We start from the raw sequence: 19263 nt of genomic DNA on the forward strand, positions 1-19263 counted from the left end.
ATTCAAAAGCACCAAGGCCTAGTTCATGCAGACACTGGATGAGGTGATTCATGTTATCTCCTGGCTGGTGACTGCATAACTGAAGATGCTTACACATGAAGGAGAAAACAACAACAACTCCCTGCATGTAGAAATTAACATATCAGGAAGAAGAGTCCTCGAGCATCTCTACACCAGCCTAAAACCCTGCATTTAAAACAGGGCTTTCTGCTTCCGTTTTAAATGCAGGATCACGAGTTCACGCACTTCACATGTGCTTCCTTTCCCCCCTCCCTCTTCTTTTCCCCCTTATCCGAGTCTTCCATGTTTCATTATACAGCCAACAGATGGCGCTGTGGTCTAGCTCCTCTCATTGTGGGTTACCCTCTTTTCAAGAGAGAACTCAAAGGAACTCGGGCACTGTACTTGGATAGCTCATTATCTCTGATCTTTTTAACAATGGAATAAAGGTCTTGTAGTGTGGGAGACTCCCTGGAGGTTGACAACGTCATCTAAAGGACCCGCAAACTTCCATGAGTAACCAATCTCAATACCGGAATAAAAGCTCCGTGTGAAGAAGCCCCTAATCTAGCCTGAAGAAACTGCTTACTGGATCAGACAAGTTGCCTGTATAGTCCACAGTATTTTCCTCTCCAGCCTTCCCGAACCTAGCACCCTCTCGATGAGTTGGACTGCAACTCCCACCATCCCCAGCCAGCACAGCCATGCAGACTGGTAGTGACTCTCCATGGTCTTGGGCAAATAAAGGTCTTTCTGACCACCTGCTACCTGATCCTTTTTCCTGGAGATGCCAGGAATGGAACCAGGGAGCTTGCACATTCAAAATGCCTGCTTTCATCATGGATTTCAAGGCAGCATCAGGCAGACTCTGATCCAGGCATGGATGAGGCCCAGACGTGCTTTGCTCCAGCAGGGTGGCTGTGTCATGTGCCCTGAGACCACGCCCTGGACCGACACAAAATGACCCTGTTTGCACAATCGCTGAGGGGAAAATAAGCCACCGTGGATTATTTCCCCTGCTGCGCGGGGCAGGGCGGGGCAGGGGGAATTGCGTAATTACCCTTGCTGGCGTGGCATGCTGTGTCATGCAGACCTGGTGAGGGTGGCTTGTTGCTATGGTTAACAAGCCACCCCAGAACTGCAATACAGCCCATGGGTTCTGGGTGGCTTGTTAACCATGGCAACAAGCCACCTTTGCTGGGTTCGTACACCATGGCAAGCTGCGCTGACGAGGGTAATTATGCACATCTCCCCGGCACACGACTGACATGGTCGCATGAGCGTGCAGAACTGATCGATGTGACTGTCCTGCAGTAAATAGGGCAAATTATTGCTCCAAATCCTGCTCCCTCCTCCAGATAAGCAGTAATGGAGCAGGACCAGCTTTGTGCTGAGGGAGGGTTGAAGTGCCTTCAGCATTGGCTGAACTCAGTGACCCAAACAAGTTGTGATGCAGGGAAGTGGGAGAGGGCAGTAGCTGTGATCTCGCTATTCACATTGGGAAAGAGGATGGGCTTAGAGAGCACTTCCTGCTGGGTTTCATACAGAGATTCCGAGGAGCCTAATAGGAGCCCCTTAAATTGGGGGCAATGCTGCGGATTTTGTTAGAAATCAGTGGTCCCCAATTTTTTAGGTCAGTAGGCACATTTTGAATTTCAAGAGTTTGTTGTGGGTGCTCTCACAAAATGGCTGCTATGGAGGGGCTTGCCCATTCATAAAAAGGCTACCATGGTGGGCATTGCCAGTCCCAAAATACTCATTTCCCAGAAGACATACTGGTGAGACCAAAAGAGAGGCCCAAGAACTGAAGTGCAAGGCAGAAATGGGGGTCTGAGCTCCAAAACGCAAAACCACTCTTTTGAAGCCAAATTAAGATGGTGCTGGAGGGCACTTTGCTTTGCAGTATGCCAGTTGCCCTGTAATTTTTTAAAAGTAAAACAAATAATCTTTTTTTGAAAAAAATTGATGATCCTAGTAGCCTGGTTGAGTCTCTCAGGCTTCCAGTTGCCTATTCCTGATTATTTGGTTTTGGAATTACTACCAATATTATTCGTTAATCTCCTATTTAACCTTGTGCTGTACAGAAAATTAAAAATCAGAAATCCTACCTAAATTTTACAGTTTAAGTTACCAAGATAGAGAGCGAGAGAGAGAGAGAGAGAGAGAATATAGAAAGAAGTGAAGGAATTATGTATCGGACATTTTGATGTGGAATTACATATGAGGCATGAAATTTACACATAAATGGTCTCTGGTACCAGGTTTGAGAGAGACTGCCAAAAGCTTCTTTGTGTATTTGAGTTTAGTGCCGCCACCTCAGAATTTGGCTTCCACTTGCACAAAACAGCCCCTGGTTTGTTTCTTTCCTGGACACAAACCTGCCTTGTTAGGAAATGGGCAAACTTTAGCAGCCCACAATACCTCACGTAGCTCTGTACACAGCAACAAAGTGTGGAAATGGGGCTATCAGTACAAACAGCTCCGATGAGTGATTAACTATAGGATACACCCCGAATATAGGATACACGGGAGAGAGCGGAGGACAGGAAGGCCTGGCGTGCTGTGGTCCATGGGGTCACGAAGAGTCGGACACGACTTAACGACTGAACGACTTAACACCCCGAATTCCACTTTCATTAGTTGTGGAAGGATGGGGGGGGGGGTGTTAATAAACGCATAAGGAACATTTATATAGCTCAGAATTTTTACAGTAATTTACGCGATTTAACGTTTTAAAAAATGCACGTGGATATTTTTGGAGGATAACATGAGAAATATGGATTAGTGGTTTATGTCTTATATGTTTGATGAGTGATTCCTCCCCCCTGCCCCAGCTTCACGTTAAAAAAAATTAAAATTAAAATAATGCCCCCCTCCCCCCCGCGTGCCACAATGAAGTGCACCCTGGGGTGTGTGTGAAAATGGCTTCGAAGTCACCCACCCCTGCTTTATTGGGCACAAATTATGTATAAAACTGTGGCAAGATCTCTTGATCAAACAAGATGTTACAAAAAGCAGGTGGAGGGAGGGAGAGGAGAGAGAAGACTCCCAAGGCTGACTTGATGAGTCAGCCATTACATGTTTGTTGGTTCCAGCCGTCCTCAGTGTCTTCCTTCTCCCTCCAGATCCCTTTTCCTTTTGTGTCATGTCTTTTGGATTGTAAGCTGCAGGGGCTGCCTTCGTACAGATCTTCGTAAGCCTCCCTGGAAGGCTTGTTGGCTGAAGAGCAGCATAAAAATGCTTCAAATAAATAAAATAACCTAAAACCTGCATAACATAACACCTAGTTAGACCCTAACCCACTTAAGGCTGTGCCTCTTTCACCACTCCGTCTGAAGATTCTGAGCATTCAAATTTAATGACATCATCCACCTCTCCTCCCCTCCCCACTTCTTGTAAAATCTTGCTTGATGAAGAGATTTGGAGATCTCTGAAGCTTGCCCACAATTTTGTGCATATTCAGTTGGATCAAATGATATGCCAGCCCTGTGTCAATGTTAAATTTTATTTGTTTATTTAATTAAAGTCTTTTTATTCCACTCCTTGCTTACATGCAACCAGCAAAACGAGACAGTACCTGCCTGCAGGCTTGCAACCTAAAAAGACATGACATGCAAGGAAAAAGGTACAGGAAGGGAAGAGGAAAAAATTAGGTAGCCATTCAGCACCCTGCTTCCACTCTCATCTCCCTCTGTACAGCCTGTTCGATTGGTAGCAGCTGCTGCTAACAGCTGAGGGAGGAACAGCATATTCCCCTGGGAGAATAGTTGTCCTGTGTGTTGCAAGTAGTTTACCTCAGCTATCCTTAACTTCTTCAGTCTCCCTTGTTAAATCCTATAAGAAAAGGTCCCAGTATCTATTCCTTGGTAACGGAGAAACCTGTTAACGGTGGGAGAGGATTTTAAGGTCCACAAAGAAAACTCTTTGCCATGTGACTGATACTCAGATGTTTCCTGTGAAGGCTTCTGATTAGATGGAGAACCATTTATCTGTCATCTCTAGAAGAGTTTTGGGAGTGTTTGAATTGACAAGGTCCGTTGGCTCTCCGTGTATTTATTTGCCACGTGGGATTTTTCTCATCAGAGGTTGACCATGTAGCAAGCAGGCAGAAATCTCTCTTCCTCCCAGCCCCTCAACAAAGAGAATTTGGAAATAGCCGTGTGTGTGTGTGTAGAAAATTTCTCAAAGAAAAACTCCGCATTCACCACAGAACATTCCCAAAAGAATTGCTTATTTTGATAGTGTGAGTGAAGGAAAACCCCCATTGCACTACCCTCCCTTGTGCCTGCTTAAAACGCAATACCGAAAAGCATTAACATAGGACTTTGTGAAACAGACTCTTTTGAACCCCTCCTCAAAATGCCAGCCAGTGTCCTCAGGTGCTGTGGTCATCTCAGCGAAATAAACTCTGCCTGCTATTTCTTAGTGCAGCCTGGAGGTCTTCCAGCTTCCTCAGTTTCACCCCAAACAAAAGAGTTACCTTGATGTGGTTTGTGGCAAGGATGCTTATATAGTTTGTTTGCATGAATTAAGCCACATAGAAGCCTATGCTCGCACTCATTCATGCTGGTGATGTATTTTTAATTGGGGTGGGGAAGGAGAAACTAGTTTCTGGATTTTGTTTGATGAAAATTGTCTATGCTTTCAAAGTTTTAAGCAGTCCACCTGTATTTATCCCTGCTTCTCCCCGACGAAGAGCTCCAAGCATCTGCCACTTGGCTAAGAGCAAAAGATGAATTTTGCTTCTAAGACTTTGATGGAATTTTTATTTTTAGCAGCAACATTGTGCTAAGCAATATATATGCAAAACTGTGGCTTGCTGAAATCCAGAATGAGATTACTTAACCCTATGTGAGGACTTTGTGCAAACATTGTGACCACTTTTTTTTAAAATCGTCTTTGAAGTGTTGCTTCATGTTAGCTTCTTAACTTGATTAGGAGCAGCCTATTTTTAATTTATGTATGTATTTATTAATTCACTTATGTGTTCATTCATTCATGTATATGTTTTCATAAGAGATTGCTAAACAGCATCCGTAACTAAAGCACATTTTATAGTACACAATCATATAAAAAAAATCACAGTATGCAACCCCCCCCCCCCCACACACACACACACATTATCTTACTATACTGGCAGATTTAAACTTGAATTTAAAATAATGAAAGATATCATTTTGTGTTTAGATAAACGAAGTTAGCTGTTCATTTTAGGCTTATAAAATGAAGCAACGTGACATTCTGAAATAGCATATCTCTAAGGCTTTTTGGTTCAGTTTAATAATAGCGGTTACTGATGCAGTTCTTTGCTGGGCTGGCAAGACATCTGTGGTGTCCAGTTACGAGGACTTGGGTTAAAATATTTGGGGGGGGGGGTTCTTGTTGGAGCACTGCAGTAAGTTGGCATTTTAACCCAGGGGTGGGCACACTTTAAGTTTACGAAGGCCTGGTTTATTTTCCACTAGAACACAGGGGACAGCAACTGGAGCAAAGTACAAAATAGTGCCTTAGGAAGGTAGACATTAAATTAAGCAACAAGGTGTCTTTGAGCACATATTTAGCCCGGGAATTTGTTTTCAGTATCAGAACTGTACACAAATGATTCCTATTTTCCCCTTAAGCTTTCTTGATTTTGGCAGCCTAATTTAGGAGGGGAAAGGGGCCTTTTTGCTGTTAAAACATTGGGAATCAGAGCTTCTTACTGATCTACCGCAAATCAGCCAGAGGTATACAAGTAGATCCTGATCTACCTTCTACCTTCCCTGTTTCAGGGTAGGTCCTTTAAAGCTTAATTCCGCCTTAAGTGCCTTTTTGCTTCGTAGAAAGGCAGGGCGCAAATCAAATAAATAAACAGTAAATAAATAATTCAATTAAGGCCTATATAAGTATTATGCTCTAAAGTGGAACCCTGCCGCCACCACTGAACAGCACTGCCAACAGAAGCTAAGCAGATGTTGTTAATTCTGGAAACATTAAGTGGTAGCAAAGGGGGGAGGAACCAGAAACCTGGAAGATCCTCAGCATAGCTTGGAAACGTCTACTGGATGAGAGCGACTCAGGTAGAATGTAAACACGGAACATATGGTGGTTCCTGAAATGAATTTGGGTCAAATATAATTCTGGGCTGTGTCCTGGGTTTGCTGCTCTGCCCTCTGAGTTTGCCAGAACCTTTCCAAATGCTTTGCAAGTGGAGACACTTGTATACAAACTGTGGAGCTTAAACCAAAGGGAGATAATTGCTTGGGATTCTTCGCACCAGGGAATGGCAGTGTGAATAAAAAGTTTTAAGTAAGGCCTTAACAGGTTAAAAAAAATCCTACCAGAAAGCTTTTAATTGTGATTTATTTATTTATTCATTCATTCATTCATTTCATTTCTATACCGCCCAATAGCTAAAGCTCTCTGGGCGGTTCACAAAAATTAAATCCAAACAAAACACAATAAAACAATTTAAAATATACAGAACATTAAAACCACAATACAACAATACAACCCCAATAAAACCTAGCAGCAGTGCAAGAGTTTAAAATACAGATTTAAAACAGCAAAGATAAAAATTTAGAAAGCTAAAATGCTAAAATGCCTGGGAAAATAAGAAGGTCTTCACCTGGCGCCGAAAGGAATACAATGTAGGTGCCAGGCGAACCTCACTAGGGAGCTCATTCCAGAGCCGGGGTGCCACAGCAGAAAAAGCCCTCCTCCTAAGTAGCCACCCGCCTCACTTCCTTTGGCAGGGGCTCACAGAGAAGGGCCGCTGATGATGATCTTAAGGTCTGGGCAGGCACATATGGGAGGAGGCGATCCTTCAGGTAACCTGGCCCCAAGCCGTTAAGGGCTTTGAATGTTAACACCAGCACTTTGAATCAGGCCTGGAAATGGACTGGCAGCCAGTGCAGCTGGAAAAGTACTGGCGTAATATGAGCTCGCAGGCCAGTCCCTGTTAACAATCTTGCTGCCCTATTTTGGACCAGCTGAAGTTTCCGGACCGTTTTCAAAGACAGCCCCACGTAAAACACATTGCAGTAATCCAGACGAGAAGTTATCAGAGCATGGATAACTGTAGCAAGGCTCTCTCTGTCCAGATAAGGGCGTAGTTGGTATACCAGCCTAAGCTGATAAAAAGTGCTCCGTGCCACTGAGTTCACCTGTGCCTCAAGTGACAGTTCTAGATCCAAGAACACCCCCAAACTACGAACCTGATCCTTTAGGGGGAGTGCAACCCCCTCCAGAACAGGTTGAATATCACCTAGCCGGGCAGACGAACCACCCACTAACAGTACCTCCATCTTGTCTGGATTGAGTTTCAGTTTATTGGCCCTCATCCAGTCCATTACCGTGCCCAGGCACTGATTCGGAACAGCCACTGCCTCACCTGGTTTTGATGAAAAAGAGAGGTAGAGCTGGGTGTCATCTGCATATTGATGGCACCTCAGCCCACACCTCCGGATAACCTCCCCCAGAAGTTTCATGTAGATGTTAAACAGCATGGGGGATAAAATAGAGCCCTGTGGAGCTCCATGGCACAATTGCCATGGCACAGAGCAGTAATCCCCCAGCACCACCTTCTGGAATCGGCCATCCAAGTAGGAGCGGAACCACTGTAGTGCAGTGCCTCCTACTCCCAACCCAGACAACCTATCCAGAAGGATACCATGGTTGATGGTATCGAAAGCCACTGAAAGGTCCAGGAGAATCAACAGGGTTGTACTCCCCCTGTCCCTCTCCCGGCAGAGGTCATCCCACAGGGCGACCAAGGCAGTTTCCATTCCAAAACCAGGCCTGAAGCCCGATTGAAATGGATCTAGATAATCCGTTTCATTCAAGAGTGCCTGGAGCTGTCCTACAACCACCCGCTCAAGCACCTTGCCCAGGAAGGGGATGTTGGCCACTGGCCTATAATTGTTAATATCCTCTGGGTCCAGGTTAGGCTTTTTCAGGAGTGGTCTAATTACCGCCTCTTTTAAAGCGGCAGGCACCGCTCCCTCTCTCAGGGAGGAATTTACAACCTCCTGGACCCAGCCGGACAACCCCTCCTTGTTTGATTTAATAAGCCATGAAGGGCAAGGGTCAAGCACACAAGTGGTCGATCGGACTTGACCAAGCACCTTGTCCACATCCTCAGGCCTCAGTAACTGAAACTCATCCAATAAAACTGGACCAGACGGTGCTCTGAACGCCTCTACCAATGGAACTGCATTAATGGTGGTGTCCAATTCATGACGAATCTGAGTGACTTTATCCTCAAAGTGCCGTGCAGACGTGTCACAGCGTGCTACCGAGGGTTCCACCGTCTCTCTCCCTGGCCCAGAATGTAACAGGCCGCGAACCACTCGGAAAAGCTCCACTGGACGACACTGAGAAGATGCAATGCTGGTGGAAAAGAACCATCTCTTTGCCACCCTCACCGCCATGGAGTAGGCTCGATAGTGGACTCTTACCTGTGTTCGTTCAGACTCAGCACAAGTTTTCCTCCACCTGCGTTCTAGCCGCCTCCCCTCTTGCTTCATTGCCCTCAGCTCAGGTGTATACCAAGGAGCTGGCCGGGCTCTGCTCAGAGGGAGAGGGCGCTTGGGCGCGATCGTGTCAACCGCCCGAGTCATCTCTGCATTCCACAGAGTGACCTGGGCTTCGACAGGAGCACCAGCCATACCAGCAGGAAAATCCCCCAGAGCCCTCTGGCATCCATCGGAATCCATTAATCTCCAGGGGCGGACCATTTTAATAGGTCCCCCACCCTTGCAGAGGGGAAAGGCCGCCAGGAGTCTAAACCTCAGCAGGAAGTGATCTGACCATGACAAAAGGACAGATGTTAATTCCTCCACTTTCAGATCACCATCCTCCTGCCCAGTCGAGAAAACCAGATCAAGCGTGTGTCCTTTTGTCTGCATTGGGCCGATGACATGTTGGGACAGCCCCATGGTTGTCATGGCGGCCATGAAGTCCTGAGCCGCCCCGGATACAGCGGCCTCGGCATGGAAGTTGAGATCTTCCAGGACCATCATCCTAGGGGTCCTCAACACCAAGTCCGAGACCACCTCCGTCAGCTCAGGCAGGGAGTCTGATGGGCAGCGGGGTGGGCGGTACACCAACAGAATCCCCAATCTGTCCCGGGTACCCAACACAAGGTACAGCACTCAAGATCTGCACTCGAATGAGCAGGAAGCCTGGAGAGGGAGATTGAATTCCTATAGACCACGGAACCCCCCCCTCCCCGACCCTCAAGTCGGTGTTGGTGCTGCACCGAGTACCCAGGAGGATACAGCTGGGAGAGAGTGACCCCTCCCAGTTCCCCCACCCAGGTCTCAGTAATACATGCCAGGTCAGCCCCCTCATCCACAATCAAGTCATGGATGAGGGAGATTTTATTTTGGGCCGACCTGGCATTCAGCAGCAGCACCACCAGACCCGAGGGCAGACTGGTAAGGCTGCCAGGAACCATCAGGTTGGGGGAAGAACCAGAAGAGGGGACAGCTGTGAGGTGTCTAGCCCCTCTTCTCCTCAGCTGGCCTGTTAATCCCCCAACGCCATACCTCCCCCTGCCCGTGACCACAGTTATAGTGGCACCTCCCCGACCCCCTGAGTTGCCCAATAGTCCTCCCAGGCACATATTAAAATGTTAAGATATAAATAGCACAACAGTTTAAAAGAATTATCAGGAAGAAAAGGAAGCCATCAGTATTTTGATGCCCGCTGTAGACACTTTTTCCTTCCCTTGGGTTCCTCCCCACATAAGTGGCTGCCTTCCTCCCCCCGCCTCTATTTTTTTATTAAGTTGTTTTGGTTTTTCTTCACTTCCTTTCCTCCTCCTCCTCCTCCCTTTCCCTTTCCCTTTTTTCTTTTTCCTTCTCTTTTTGTTATTGTGGTGTCCTCATCAGATTATTGTATTGTTGGGAAACTGTAGTATTGATCAGGTTGTTGGTAATTTTGGTATTGTTTATTTCATTTATAAAGATAAAATAAATAAAAATATATTTTTTAAAAAGTAGTTTTGGTGAAGAAGTGGAGCATTTACCATGAGGCTGGATAGTGGTGGGAAATAGGAGAAGTTACTTGCTGGGAGCCACTGGAAGATGCTCTCAGAGAGCTACTTAAGAACGAAAGGGTATTTGAAATGCTCTTGTATAAGGACACCTTACTACTTGCACTTAAATGAATATGTAGAATTTCACAAGCTTAATTTGCATTTCAACTCTGGCTGTGAATAATCAGAAAAGGGTGTGTGTGAGCTAGAGAGAGGTCCCAGGTTGCTTTCTTCTCTCCTCAGTTGCTCCACTGTTGTTCTTGCACTCACTCTGCCCTGTACCAGATCTCTAATTGGACTTGAATAATTTAGACCTGGCTTGCTCAACATCAACCTTGCAGGATTGTTGGGAAGTGCTGGTGGGCTAAATCTGTGCACTCTGCCCTGCCCTTCTTGGAAGACGGCTCAGATCTAAATGTGTCATAAGGGCAGGATGCTTCAGGATGGTCTTGGGTGTGTTTCCAAACATGCCAGCAAAGGGTGCATAGCCCCAGGTACTTGCATGAGGATAATTATGAACAGGTAATCTCTTCACATGCCTTCCACCCTTTTATGCAGTGGAGGCTGGTGGCTGCACCTGGGATAGCTCTTTTAGAGTTCTGACTGGTTCTGACTGGAAGCCAGAGTGGATTCACTGTCCCACTGGCATCGGAGTCACCAGCCTCCACAGCTTTTATGTACAACGAGGCGTGGATATATACACAGTTCACGGAGGGTAGCCAGCAGCATCACTTGAGTATTTCCTTCTGCTATGTCTTTCTTCCCATAATTCCAAGCAAACCCTTCTTGACCATGCTTTACTGTTCCTTGGAAGCAACTGGCATAAGATTGGCTTCCTGTTTACCTTATTATTTATTACATTTATATTCTAGCTTTCCTCCAAGGTCTTCTCCTCCTTTTCTCCTCACAATAAACCTACGAGGTTGGTAAGGTTTAGAGGGAGAGTGGCTCGTGGTGACCCAATTAGCTTTATGGCTGGATGGGGATTTTGGACCTGGCTTTCCCCTGTCCTAGTCCAACAGTCTAACCACTACGCCACACTGGCTCTTCTTAGAGCAGGGGTGGGCACCCTTTTTGGGCCATGGCACATTTGGCCATTTGAGAAACTGTCCTGGGCATTGCCACAAAATAGCTGCCATGGGAGTCGTGGCAAAAGACAAGTAACTTGCCCCAAAGGCTGAGAATAAGGCAGAGGTGGGGTCTGAGTCCCTCCCACAGTTTTCAGCACCAACAGAAACCTATTTTGCAGCAATCCCAGCTGCCTGGAAGAAAAATATGTTTTTAAAAAGTGGGAGGGGTAGGGCGCCTTGGTAGGCACCAAGAAAGGTGTCTGGCGGTGAATTGGTGCCTGCAGGCACCAAGTTACCTACCGTGTGTTAGAGGATGTAGCTTGTTCTCAAAGGTGATAAAAGAGCACAGCATGAATAGAACTTCTCTACCCTGTCTGTGTCTCTGTGGTGCCCTACTGTATTTGCCTGGCGTCTGAATGCCCTGCACATGGCTGCATTCAATTTCCAACTGGCCTACCTTACTGGAAGCTCAAAGATGGGTTATTTTGGAGAGGTGGTGGAACTGTTTCTACTCTTTATTGTTGCCCTCCCCTCTCCTTTTTGGCATGTGAACAAAAGCTTAAAACACTGCAGGTCTTCAGTGTTTTTCAAAGTTTATCTGCAAATGGTTATCCTTCTGCTTGTGAGCTGTAGTGGTCTAGTCTACCTATTTATTTGTATTTATTTATATGCAACATTTATATACTGCTCCATATCTAGACAGATTCTGAAGCAGTGAACAATAAAAGATAAAAAGAATGAAGCACCACATTGATATTTTTATTTCTAAAACAGAGTACCAATTAAAACTGTGGCTGGTCAATCAAGGAAAGTTTCTTGAAATAAAGAAGTTTTCAGGAGGTGCGGGAAACAACAGAGTGTTGGCGCCTGCCTGACCTCCAGAAGGAGGGAGTTCTGTAGAAAGGGGGCCGCCACACTGAAGGCTCTTCTCCAGATGGACTCCAGTCAGGCGGTAGGTCCATGTTGACCCACCAGAAGCAAGCCCTCCAATGACCTCAGTGACCAGGCAGGTTGATAAGGGAGAAGGCGCTCTCTCCGGTATCCTGGTCCCAAGTTGTTTAGGACTTCGTACACTAATACTAATACCTTAAAGCTGGCCTGGTAGTGAATAGGCAGCCAGTGCAGTTTTCTCAGCAAAAGGGTTGCATGCTGAAAAGTTCCATCAGCAAAGGACTTGCACATTGTGATGCTTTTTCCTCCACTTTGCATGTGTACAGTTGTGGGTTCCAATCCTTTCAAAGGGCAGCAAGGGCAATTAAATGGAGCATGTTGAAGAAGAGAATGCAAGAAGTTCCTGGTTCGAATTCTGTGTCTATCAGGAACTTAACTTGGCCCCTCAGACAAGTCACAGTCCCTCAGCCACCGTTAATAATAAAAGAGAATGTGTATTTCTGTCTGTCAGTGCCATAACTCCATGACAGTGAGACCTGGCATGTATATTAAGAAGATACTTAGGGCTGTGCTGCTCAGGGTAACTTTGTTTTTGAAATGCATTAAATAATTTTAATTAATTATAAATGTGCTATGTGGTTGAAGTGTGCAGTAGCATCTTCAGCCATTAGGGGCAGACTTCCCTCACAAGCACATAGCTTTGCGGAGTTCGATGCCGGGGAGATTAAGAGGGCAAGGGACAGAGATATGCACCTGCCCGCTCCAGGGAATGGAGTGGGCAGACCCCTCCCTCAAGTGGCTAAAGGAGTGCACCATGGCATGGGCCATGCCTAGGGGTGCCAGTGGGCACGGCTTCACTCAGATGGGCAGGCTCAGTGTGTCCAAGTCTGATAGCTGTGTAAGTTTGCTTGAAGGCCTTTCTGTATCAAGCTACGGGCTATTCCACCTGTACGAAGCCAGGTCCGTTCACTAGTCTGTAATATTGGAACTATGGATCTTTGTAAACCGCCCAGAGAACGTTGGTTGTTGGATGGTATAAAAATGTAATACATGAAATCATACCTAACAGCGCGTCTGAATGCATTACTAAGACATGAAGCACTTAGAACATTTTAAAATGCACTGAATAAATACAGTAACATGCTTCAAAGTCAATTCCTGTATGATGTTGTGCAAACAGTTACAGAAACCTTGTTCTTTTTTTTTCCTTCTCTTTTTTAAGAGTCTTCCAAGAGCTACACAAGTTGCTATTCCCAAATCCCTTTTACTTTTCATAACTGAAATCAGACAAAGTTTATGTACACAGCTTGGCTGTTGCCTTCTGAATTCTCTAAATTTTTTGTTGAAATCCTTGGTTAGATGAGGATGTTTTTTCTGGGGAGGGGAGGGGTAGGGAGAGGAAGACATGAATATCGTTTTACGAGAAAGGGAAGGATCTTTAAAAAAAAAATTGGGAAAAAATCCCACACTTGGCAACATGGTGTCTGCCCGCGTGCAAATGGCAAGGTGCCCACCTTGGCGGAGGCTGTGGCCTTTGCTTGCCAGAAGTCTTACCCTGCTGGCTACATTTTTCGTTCCCTCCAACTGACTGTTTATTCACCTGATTGTTCTGTTTCAGCCTTGCTGAAGCCATGGTGTTTTGGAAGCGGTAAGAACAATTAGCCTGTCCAAACTGTAAGGCAAACCCAGCAAAGTGTGACAGACCTCAAAAAGGTGCAGAGAAACCTTAAAAAAAAAAAAAAAAACATTCCGGAAAAGTTTGTTCTTCAACAGATGCCGCTGCTATGTCCTCTTTAAAGTTTGTAATTTACTAAGAGGACTTCCCGTTGACGTAATTTTGTCTTTGAAATACAAGAAAGGTTGCCTATGACTTAAACCGCCCCTTTGCTTTTATTAATTTATTATTTTCAAGAACAGTGATAAATGTCACTTGTGTTGGAAACATCCAGTTCCCATTCAGTTGTATCCTTAATGCTTTCTGAAACATGAGAGACACAGAATGTGTTTTGAGTTGCGAGGTGTTGTGCTGTGCAAGTCATTGGTGCCAGATTAGTTTGGGATTGATGGAGTCAATTGATCTATGGTGTTTCTGCAGTGTCCTTTTGTGTGTGTGTGCAAAGTGATTATCCTAATAAGCGCACATCATGGTGAACAGTGCTCTCCGGTATCTTGAGCTGAGCTCTTTAGCGGCACGGTGTATGTGTGTGTGTTCACTTGATATCCTTGTGTAAATGGGAAATCTTGTTACCATACTAAATCTTAGGTTTTGGCACTTGTGGAGAGCAGCAGTCCATCTGCTTGCAAGACGCGCTGTCTGGAGTTGCTAAAGAAATCCCTTAATAGCCTTGGAGACTTCTAATATTTACGTACATTGAGATCAGGCACAGCTCAGTGTGGGCTAACAAGTTTGGCATCTGAGCAGCGAGCACTTGTAATGTTGAGTTAACACCAGTTCACTATTCCAGCCACTTGTTTAAAGCAATACTGGGAATGGCCATTAGTTATCTTTAGCTCGATATAAAAAAATGAAAACTAGCTGCCTTCCATGGCAATGTTTGCAAATATTCGAACTTCTTGAGGGGGTAAAGTATCAGCAAAGGGATGTCAGTATACTGTGCAGCTCCTGTGAGCTAAGTGAAAGGGTCGGGACCAGTGGAGGTAGTGGGGTAGTGAATCCGCTCTGGGTTTCAGTCAGAACCGGCTAAAACTCTAAGGCTAAAACTTTGCATGCACAAGACTGCTAGGTTCAATCCCTGACAAAAAGAATGAGGTAGCAGGTGATGGGAGACACCTCCGCTTGGGATAAGGCAATTTCCTGTGGCAGATTGGCTAGGGAAACTCCTCCCTTGGATACTAGGGACAGAGAATATTGCTGTAGTAGCTCCTGCTCTTTGGAGGCCTAAGTGCAAAAGGCTGAGGCACCTTGTGAGGGCATGTCTGAGGTGGGATTTGAAGCTGGGATTTAGTGTGGGCTGTAAGAGACTGTATTGGATCCAGGATCTGTCTGCCACAAGAGGAAGGGACTTTTCATGAGAGGAATGCCTCCGCTTCTGGAAGGTCCCTCTGCTTGATTTTTGGGAATCCCCCTCCTCCCATTCGGCAGGGTCTCCTGACTCTCTCTGTAATGATTTTCAAGGGGCTGCCATGGGAAGGAGGGGGCATGGAAGTCCGCTTTTGCCAGTACAGTTGAACCAGCTTAAATCTGAATCCAAGCTTGTACGTTCACAAGTTCTCCCATGTCACTTAAGAACTGGATGATGGTGACCTCTATCAACCACACCGAAGCATGGCAGATAATGGCACTTCAGTATGCAGAGGCAATGTATCCCCTGAATATCGCTTACCTATGTGTTGTGTACAGGCTAGACATCTACAATTCTCATATGTGGGGCTGCCTTTTAAAACCGTTTGGAAACATTAATGGGTACAAAATGCAGCGGCCAGGCTATTGCCTGACACCTGTCAATTGAAGCCTGTAATGGCAGTCTTGTATCAACTTCATTGATTGTTTGTTTGTTTCTGGGTTCAGTTTAAACTGCAACTTCTGGCCTTTAAAGCCCCATGTGCTCTAGGACCTGGTTACCTTAGGAGCTGTCCCTCCTCACACAGGCCTTTCTGTGCTTTAGGATGAGTTTCAGAAGCTGTGTTCTCTTTGCCACTGTCTTGGGCTATTGGGCTCATGAGAGATGGGCCTTCTCGGTGGTAGCAGCATAGCTCTGGAATACTCCTTTGACAGTGATATATCCGGCTCCTTCTTAGATTTCCTTCCATCAGAAGTTGGAAAACACTCTCTTTGTCAATGGGCATTTAATGTTTAATTTCACTGCTGGCTGGTTTGTTTTTGAATCTTTAAAGACGTAATCCTATCTTGAGGCTGCTGAGTATCCAATACAGGGTGGCTGGAGCGTGGAGGCGACCCTCGCCTGCATTTTCCCTAGACGTAGCCCGCACAGAGAGAGCAAGGGGGAGGGATGGGGGCGGGGAGTACGGTTTCTGGGCTCCGAGGTCAAAGCCCTGGTTCCGACCTCAGATCCCAGAAACTGAATGATCCTAGACGCTGTCTAGGGGACATAGGATTGTGCCTGAAAATGCTGTTCTTCATTTTAAAGCACTCATTTTATTTCTTGCCAAAAAAAGAAGCAGGAAAGGGAACCACAAAAGCAAGGGGGAAAACAGTATTTTATATTATGAAATCACTCTGAATGCTGTAGGAATAGAGGAGCAGAGTGTAATTAAATAAATTAATAATGCAAGATATAAACAGATGAATAGGGACCTATGGTGTTTCTGTGGCCTTTACCATTTGCAGTGTGACACTTCACTTATGCTGCTCTGGTCTCTTTCCAGTGTGTCCCAGCTCTTGTGGCAAATACGCTTGCACGGACCAGAACGAATGTTGCCACCCGGAGTGCTTGGGAAGCTGCACCGCACCAAACAACAGCTCTGCGTGTGTGGCTTGCCGCAACTACTACCATGATGGAAACTGTGTCCCCACCTGCCCACCCAACACCTACAAGTTTGAGGGCTGGCGCTGCATCACAAAGGAGAACTGCTCCAGGACACTGTCCTCAGATGTCATTGAGTACGAGAGCTTTGTGATTCACGACGACGAGTGCGTAGCGGACTGTCCTCCCGGATTTGTGCGCAACGATACCCAAAGGTAGCCCGCGTGCACGCACACACAAACACACACAAGAATTCAGGTTGCTGGGTTGTTTGAGAAGAGGGGTGGGGGTGGGGGGGGAGAACAATTTTAAATTCTGAGCATAACCATATGTGCGTGCTTTTAAATATTATGCTGTTGCTTTAAAAAAGCGTTATACCAGTGGTAGGGAATGTTGGACTGCAATTTGCATCAGCCTTAGCTAGAGATGTAAAGGCCCGGAAAAAACTCAGAATTTTTTTTTTTTGTGGGGGGGGTTCCTTTCTGAGGAACGTTTTTGCCCCCTCCCCCCCCAGTTGGAAAAATTATGTTTATGAAATATTTTCTTTTAGAATTTAAGACAAAATATTTATATATTGTTACCCACCCTTTACTCCCCCCAGCATGATTTCTAAAAACTATGTAATAAGAACACTTTTATAGAAAGATTAGTGATGTAAAATGTCTGGAAATAATGAAGCCATGGGGAAAATATTTTTTAAATCCTCTCTGAAAGATTCCCAGCATAGTTATTTCTTTCATTCCTTATTAAAATCATTGATCTAAAGTATATTTTACCGATAGACATTTATGCTCAGTTTCCGTACATGTGAGTAGAGTCACTGTTGTGCATTCTTGACACTAAATATGCATTCTTGACAGTTTGGGTTTTGTTCTATAGTGTCCTGTGTTTCTGGTGCTGTGGCAGTCATGTAATGTAGTTCCAATCTGTTCAGACAAGAATTACAAATTTACTAACTGAGGTTACTTTTAACAGTTTTAAAATATAATGATAATTTTATGAGCAAACTAAAATAACTTTAGGAACAGAAAGGCTGCTTTATGTTTCTAAAGCTGCCCTCCCAGACCTGGATGTCCTCCGGAAGTTTTGGACTACGGTGCCCAGCATTCTTGACCATTGGCCATGCTGCCTGAGGCTGATGGGAGCTGAAGTCCACAACATCTGGAGGGCACCAGGTTGGAGTAGGCTGTCTTAAAGCAACAAAGTGACTTTAGATCTGTAAAGAGTGCTAAAAAAATGATTGCTTATTTTTCAATCCCCCCCCCCCCCGGAAAAACCCATGGCCTCAATATTTCCAGAAATTTTACATCTCTAGCTCTAGCCAGCACCATTGGGGCTAGAGTGAGAGGCAGGTGAACAAGCAGGTTGCAACGGTGAAGCAAATCCAAGGGGCACTTGTCAGCGGGCCCCTGGGGTGCCTTACCATGCCTGCTCTTGACGCTGGCCCTGCTCTGAAGTCTGGCTTTACATAAGATCCAAGGTATGGGGCTAGCATGGAAAGTAGAAGCCCAGTTCAGACATTTGGTGGCCCCATTTGATCACCTGTAGGAATTTGAAAAGGATGTGCCATATGGCACAGATCACAGCAGCTCCAGGCATACAGCAGGCATCTCTACGCGATCTATTCCCGCTATTACGTTCTAAAGTCATAGCATGATAAATTTGAGCCGGCAAAATGAGTTGATAGGGCTTTCCCCCAGACTTTGTTACTTCAGGTTTCTACCCTTAATCCTCACTCTGCTAGTTTTTTATATGTGAACTGCCCAGAGACCTTTGGCTATTGGGTGGTATAGAAATGTAATACATAAATAAATATGCAGGAAGGGTGTTTTTATATTTTAATTTGGGGAAGCATCATTCAATCATACGATGCCCTACCCCCACACACACGCTTGGAACAGTAAATGGTACTGTGTGTGTTTGGGAGGGGAGTATTTATTAAAATTATTGATACGCATTCTTTCAAGATACAAATCCTACCAAGGTGGCTTACAAGTAACATAACATAGCAAGTAACATAAAATAATAAAATTGCAATGAACAGTATTAACAATTCTTGGGGGGATAAAAGGGCAAAGGGGGTCCTGGGGGTCACAGAGAGTCCAGCTGAAACAGGCACAGGTGTCTGGTGTTACTCTCATTCGCCTCCCTCATTCTCCTGGGAGCCTTCCCGCAGGGCAGCTGATGGTAGACGGCCCTGTGGGGTAAGTTGGGGAGGAGGGAAGGAAAGTCCAGATGGAGCAGGCCTTGAGGTCGTCTTCGCCTCCTTCTCTCCTTCAAATTACCGTCTCGTTTTGCTGATTGTATAAACTGGGTCCTGTTGAGGCTGGCTCACTGGAGGTGTTGTCGTTCAGTGATTTGCAGCTTCAACACATGAGTGGTGAACATGTGAGTCTTATTTTAAATTTGAGTAAGATTCTTTTTGAGTTCAATCTTGAGTTCAGTCCTTGCGACAGGTTTGTCACTTAAGATATGTTTATATGCCTTGAACCTTTGGTTGTGGGATGGCTATAAAACAACTGAAATTAAACAAAGAATGTATATTTCAGGGGACACCCCCCCACACCGGTATTTGGTCTGTTGCAGTTGTCCCTCTTGCAGACCATGTGGTTCCTGGATTATGTTGTTCCTGGATTATGGTTCCTGGATTATATGATTTCATATTGGTGGGATGGGGGCTGCATGTTATAACTGGTACCGTAACTGGTACCATAGTTCCCCCCCCCTTCTCCCTCCCCATCACTTTTTCCTCATGTCATCCCTTTTAGATAGTAAAGCGTAGAGCAGGGACTGTGTTAGTACTGACATTTGTAAACTGCTCTGGGACCGTTTTCGG

At 45.5% G+C, this 19263-nt stretch overlaps 1 protein-coding gene across 1 annotated transcript in view; it reads left to right on the forward strand.

The window, feature by feature from the left end:
* Nucleotides 1-19263, forward strand: part of IGF1R (insulin like growth factor 1 receptor) — a 251807-nt gene that overhangs the window by 178939 nt on the left and 53605 nt on the right. The window contains exon 3 of the mRNA XM_084817400.1: nucleotides 16330-16642. Coding sequence (XP_084673526.1) covers nucleotides 16330-16642 — 313 coding nt within the window. The remainder of the gene's footprint in view (nucleotides 1-16329; nucleotides 16643-19263) is intronic.

The sequence above is a fragment of the Heloderma suspectum genome, chromosome 11 (assembly GCF_057233095.1).
Source record: "Heloderma suspectum isolate Gila_16-S chromosome 11, 16-S_ref, whole genome shotgun sequence".
NCBI classification, from domain to species: domain Eukaryota; kingdom Metazoa; phylum Chordata; class Lepidosauria; order Squamata; family Helodermatidae; genus Heloderma; species Heloderma suspectum.